The 6,526-nt window shown below is 43.7% G+C and overlaps 1 protein-coding gene across 1 annotated transcript; it reads left to right on the top strand.

Annotated features, from left to right (window-relative positions):
* Positions 1-3,309: 3,309 nt before the first annotated feature.
* TMEM136 (transmembrane protein 136) lies at positions 3,310-6,186 on the top strand. Its single transcript, XM_006895615.1, has 2 exons — positions 3,310-3,553; positions 5,648-6,186. Exons 1-2 carry the CDS (start codon positions 3,355-3,357, stop codon positions 6,184-6,186), a joined length of 738 nt encoding a protein of 245 aa, XP_006895677.1. The 5' UTR covers positions 3,310-3,354.
* The last annotated feature ends 340 nt before the right edge of the window (positions 6,187-6,526 follow it).

Here is a 6,526-nt window from a genome sequence, read left to right as displayed (position 1 = left end):
AATGCCCCATGCCAGTCCATCTCATCTCTCCAATGCCTAATATGTCAATATCTACGCGTTCCATTTCTTTCTTAACAATTTCTAATTTTCCGACATTCATGGTTCTCACATTCCATGTTCCAATCACTAGGGTCTGCTTACAACTGTTCCTCTTCCTTTGTATTTCCATACTTGAAAGTTCTACCTAGGTTGCTCTGTTAGTCTACGTGTGTTCTGTCTGTTGTACATAGTGCATCCTAACTCAGTTGGGGTTCGAGGAGACAGGGTGATGAAATAGGCAGAGATCCATGGTGAGTGGTTGTATGAAATAGTTATATATGAATGTATAAAATAAGGTGTATATGAATGAAACAATAAAAAATCAAAAAAAGAGAAAGAAATCGTGCATTCTGCGGGCGGGGATGGGTAATGAACTCACCAGACAACAAACAAGAACATCAACAAGCATGTCATAGGCCACTATTAGATCTTCTCTCCAGACCTTCCACCCCTCCACAAGCGAAGAACCCTCCAGTTCCCTGTCCGAATGTCCCTAGCTGGGCTCTGGCTCTGCGCTCTGTCCTCCCAGCCGCCAGGTGCCCCCAGACCCCCAGCTCCACCTCCTCTTTTGTCACCGCCTTTTCCTCTCCCCTCGTTCCGCCGCTTCCTGTTCCCCGGATCCTGGCTGTGAGCTCTGAGCGCCCAGGCTGCTGCGGCTTCTTAGAGCTCTGAGCCAGGTAACTGCGCCTCGCGAATCACCCGGCTCGGCCGGCTCCTGCGAGCGGAGGGCTGGCGGGTGGGCAGCGGCCCGCCCTCCGCGCAGTGTTCTGGCCCACTGGTGGGGAAGGAGGCGGGGAGATGGTCTGGCCTGGCCTCTGAAGAGGAGGGGGCAGCCTTCTGCTTCTGGACGAGACGGGCTTTCCGCGCCAGGCTCCGAGCTCCCGGGCGGAAGCAGATAACGGTCCGGCTGCGGGCCGCTGATTCGGGCGTGGCCGGCCGTCCATAGGGCATGTCCCTGTGCAGATGCGGCCACACTACCTACTTGGCGCTCAAGGCTGCTGCTGGCTGCCAACTCCGCCTGCTCCCAGCCCTGCCCCAGGTGGGCCCGCCCAGAGTCCCTCCTCCCAAGTCTGGACCTGGGGAAGCGAAAACCGGAGTGTTGAGATTTTGAGCAGGAGTCACAATCTAAATACTCCTTGTACCCAAGGGAAAGCAGAACCCCAGAGATGGGAGTGACTTTCCCAAGGTCACAGAGTTATAGCTGTCATTTACAAATGTCTCTTATTTTATGTATGTGTTTGTAAGTGGGTTATTTACTAGTTCTCCTCTACCAGGGAATTAGGATTCAGAGAGAAGAGTGCTCTAAAAATACTAATCGGCGTCTCTAAATGAGCTGATCCGCATTACTGGCCGGCGGGCCTGGCCTTTAAAAGGAACATGGAAAGCCGCTTCTTTCATTCTTGATTACTTTGCATTTATGGCCTTGGCTTTGAAAATTAGTTTACGTTCATGTCAGAACTGGACTAAACCCCAGAGTTTATCAGTCCTCTTTTCTTTTTTAAAAAAACCAGGAGTCCAGAGTATAAAGTGACTTGCCTGCCCTCAAAGATATGGCACGTGTCCTGGCCATCTCTTCAGGGTCCCAGCCCCCGCCCCTCCTGAGCAGTTTTCCGTGCCAGCTATGAGAGACCATTCAGCAAATTAGAACTAATTCTTTACAATTAGCGAACTTCCGTTGGCCAAAGAAGACTATGATCTTGTTCTGAGTGACAAAAGAAAAGAAGAAAAAAATTACTTTGAGCACAGCAGACTAAATTTCATTAGTGCTGAGAAGGTGCCATTGTCATTGTATAGTGCTATGTGCTGAGTAAAAGATTAAGGAGCTGGTATTATGCTAAAGGGAGCTCTCTTGGCCTAGTGGCAAGAAGCTGTGCTGTAATGCTGAAGGCACACGATTCAAGGCCAACAGTAGCTCTGTGGAGAAGGCTGGACAATCTCATTCCTTGTTATTAACTGCCTCTGAATACCCGCCGGAGAGTCAGCTATAGATCGGCACTGACTCTAGGGTACACAGCAACAATTACGGTAAAGAGATCTGAAAGATGGATGTTAAATGTTGGTAGGGGCGCAATTTCATTGCTCGCCACTGGCATATTTTTTGTAGCTTCTGCACAGTGACGACTAGGCAAAGGCAGGGACAGGTTTAGAACTCAGGCTGGCACTACTTTCTTTAACAGATTTCAGCAGGAGGTTTTACAGAATTTGGGAGGGGCAAAGGGATATTGATCTGTTTCATTTGTCAGAATATAGCTATGCAGAGCATTCCTACTGAGGTGAGACAGTTGAAATGGTTTTGGGCTTTTCAAAATTTGTGCTTTCAGTAAAGGAACTGATTAATATTAATAACATCATGGTTATCTTTTGGTAGTTTGAATCCAGTAGCTGCTCAAAGGGAGACAGATGGGCAAATTCTTGCCAGGCAATTTGCAGCCTCTGAAAACCGGCTGGAGGGTTAGCTATGGTCAGTTCCAACTCCAGAGCAATGAGGTTTTTTTTTTTAAAAAAAGTTTGATAATCTTTACATTTTAGTCTAGAGTGTAAAGCAACTCAGTTATTTGTCTTGTCCTGATGTGCTTGGCAATTAGTAAAAATTCCAAAGCTTTTTGACTTGATTTAATTTTTCATTAAATAATTGCCTTTAAAATGTCTATCACAGCACAACTCTGTCCTTATACCTCAAAATCCGTTTGTTTCCTCCTTGGTAAATTGTTAACTGGATTTCAGAATCATCTTGTTTTGTTTTGTCCCCTTCCAGGGTGCCTGGAATATTTGTTTAGTTCTATAATACACAGGTTTATTCCAAGTTTCAGTTTTGACTCAAAAAGGTATGAGCCCAAACCAAGCCTCGGCTGAATGTTGTGTTATCTTTAAGCCACAATAAACTGCCCTGTGTCCTGTGTCCTCTCTCAGCACCCACAAGTGGTGGTGATCTGGCTTTGTTTCATGAGAGCTTTCTTGGTAGAACGCATTATCTAGCACATGTAGAATATTATTTATTGTTCAAGGTCAGTCATCACTGGAAGGTTATTGCTGATGTTTACTCATCATAACAACATGCTGTGTTGATCTATGAACTCAGAATGCGGTTCCTGGTTTGCAGGGTATCGGTTTCACTACTTGGCATGTTATCTCTGAGGAACATGGATGCAGAAATATAGATATTCTTGCATAGTAGGTTCTTGGCTCTGTAGATAAGGAAGAACCGTTCCAGTGAGGACTATGTGTTTGCACCATTCCATAGTAGCAATAAAGACATATGTACTATTTCTTAGGGCACATCCCTTCTTTTTCTGGTTTTGGTCTTTTCATCATAGGATGGCATTAGCTCTGTGTCTGCAGGTGCTGTGCAGCCTATGGGGCTGGCTCTCGCTCTACATTTCTTTCTGCCGCCTGAACAAGCACCGAAGCTATGAGTGGAGTTGCCGCCTGGTTACGTTCACCCATGGGGTCCTCTCCATAGGCCTCTCGGCTTATATTGGCTTCATTGACGGCCCTTGGCCTTTTACCCACCCAGGTAGGTGGAGGATCTTAAGGGTTTTTTCCCTCTTAGGGATTTGTGATATGGGGCAATCTTAGGAGGATGGGAAAATCCCTGAGTGGAAAATTATTAAGTACTGGGCTGCTAGCTAACTGAAAGGCTGGCCAGAGGAACCTTGGATAAAAGTTCTGGGCTTCTACTTAAGAAAAACTAGTCACTGAAAATTGTATGCAAGACAGCTCTGCTTTGAAACACGTGTGCTCACCATGCAGCAGAGTTGACTCCAAGGTAGTTGTGGGCAGAAAGATGTAACATTTTCATAGAATAATGCACATTATAGTCTGCACTGACCATCTTAATTTTTTTCCTCTATTATCTCTGATATTGTATATTTTACCTATTCCTGCTTTTAAAAAATTATTTCAGTAAAAAAATATATATCTATAATAAAACATATACCATCACACATGTACGATTCTGTAACATTTTTTACGTTCTTCAAGTTATGCAACCACCACACCATCCTTTTCCAGATCATTCTACCACCATAAACATAATAACTGCAGGGCCCTCTAAACAAAAACTATCTCTTCTCTCCTCTTTCCCACCACATAAGCCTCTATTTTTAAAACAAATTTTAAAATGGTTGTTACATTTTAATTAATTAGAAATGTGAAAAACAGAAAGCCAATATCTACCTCCCCAACCAGATACAAATAGAATTGTAATATATATGCTTTTTGATAACCTAGAATAAACAGATACAAATAGAACTGTAATACACATATGTTTTTATAATCTGCAATTTTACTGAAATTGATAATGTAGTAGGGAGGTCTGGTGGCCTAATGGTAAGAAGCTGCATTGCAATACCAAAGGCATGCAGCTCAAATCCACCAGCTGCTCCACAGAAGGATGGGCGGTCTCCTCCTCTGCATTTTACAGCCTCTGAAAACCTGCTAGAGGCTATAAATCAATTCTGACTTAGTGGCAATGAGTTTGAGGATTTTTTTAGTATATTCAATGAGCTTCCTTTCCTTGTCTGTAATTATCGTTGCTATGTCCTGTCAGGTTGATACTAACTTTGTGATTCCATGTAATAAAGTAGAACTGACCCTTGGCGTTTTCTTGGCTCTAGTTTTCTGGGAGCAGATCTCCACTAGGTGGGTCTGAACCACCAACCTTCTGGTTAGCAGCTGAGTACTTAACTGTGTTTTAATTGATAATGTTATTAAATTTACTATCATTTATTTAACCAGCGCCCTGTTATTTTGGATAACTTTTTTTTAATTTTTTTTTTTTTTTTTTGGTATGTGTACTGTCAAATTGGATCTGACTGGTGCAGGAGGAGATTGTCCCTCCTCTGGCAGAGCATCTGGTGGATTCAAACTGTATACCTCTGGGACTGCAGTATAGCTTTTTGCCACTAGGCTACCAGAGCTCCCCTATTTTTATTTTTAAACTGCTAAATATATATGTTACTCCCTTCTTATCCAAAAATTGTACCTTAGAATGTGATTTAAGGAAAAATTCCTTATTTTCTTTTCTATACATTTTCTTGGATCCTCATATCAGGCTTCAGTTTAACCCTCAACTGTCAAACTGAGATGAAAGCAACTCACAGGTTTTATATTATTTAATAAAAGATTTTTAATGGATCTAAACACCTGAGATGCTTGTACTCTATGTTATTGGACTCAAGAACACATGAACTTCTAGGGTACTCTGCCACTGTCCAATAATGTAATTCTTTAAGCTAAAAAACTAACATTCAAAACAGAATGACTAAAGGGTCTGGAAACAGACCTTTTGCTGATTCAAAACAAAGAAAAAAACAGCAGAGGGTTTTTATTGAAAGGACAAGATTATTTCATGCTGCTCCGTTGAGCAGATGCTGAAATGATTGCTTAAATCACTCATTGAGGTTTGAGTCATCAGAGCAGCATTTCTGGGGGCCTGCAGCATCATACAGTTAGGTAAACACCAAGGTTTTATGTTTTAGTCTGTCTTTGCCTGCCATTGCTTTTTATCTCCTATGATTCCTGAAGGGGTGAAAGATAACACAGGGGCTCTGTGCAAGGCAGTCCAAGTGCCAGTTCCTCAGTTTGCGTCTGTCTTGGTTCGTTCCAGGCTCGCCCAATACACCTCTTCAGGTACACGTTCTGTGTCTCACCCTGGGCTACTTCATCTTTGACCTGGGCTGGTGCATCTACTTCCGGTCGGAGGGTGCCCTGATGCTGGCTCACCACACACTGAGTATTCTGGGCATCATCATGGCCCTGGGCCTTGGAGAGTCAGGCACCGAGGTAAATGCAGTCCTCTTTGGAAGCGAGATTACCAACCCTTTGCTTCAGCTCCGCTGGTTTCTCCGTGAGACCGGACGATACCACACTTTCACGGGAGACGTGGTGGACTTCCTCTTTGTGGCTCTGTTCACTGGAGTGCGGATTGGCGTAGGAGCTCGCCTCCTATTCTGCGAAATGGTCTCACCCAAACCCAAGTGGTTTGTGAAAGTCGGAGGGGTAGCTATGTATGCTGTTTCTTGGTGTTTCATGTTTAGCATCTGGCGCTTCGCATGGAGAAAAAGCATCAAGAAGTACCGTGCCTGGAGAAGCAGGAGGAGTGAAGAAAGGCAGTTGAAGCATAATGAACTTGTCAAGTCCCACTAGCCAACGCTGGCTTCAGACGATGAATGAGGTTGTCAGCTATGGGAACCAGGTTGAAAATACGGACTGTTACAGACTCATGCTTGTAACAAAAGTAGGTTACCAAAAAAGGGCTAAATTAATTGATCAGTTTGCTTAGTCTTTGAGCTAAGCCTTTGCCAGTGTTAAAACCCTAACTTCTACAGTGGCCCAGTTGTAGAAGGTGACACTATTTAGTGGTAGCTGTTTACTCAGAATGTATGCACATTGCCGTATACATTTCACTCCTGAGAGACTTGATGTTCAGATAACTTAGAAAGGAAGTGGAGAAATGCAAGTGGTGTATTTTCCTTGTTCCTTTGAG

Source organism: Elephantulus edwardii, unplaced genomic scaffold (genome assembly GCF_000299155.1).
Source record: "Elephantulus edwardii isolate Elephantulus edwardi_28Jun2011 unplaced genomic scaffold, EleEdw1.0 scaffold00171, whole genome shotgun sequence".
NCBI classification, from domain to species: Eukaryota; Metazoa; Chordata; class Mammalia; order Macroscelidea; family Macroscelididae; genus Elephantulus; species Elephantulus edwardii.
Note: the sequence above shows the minus strand (reverse complement) of the source record. Positions and strands in the feature narration are given on the sequence as shown.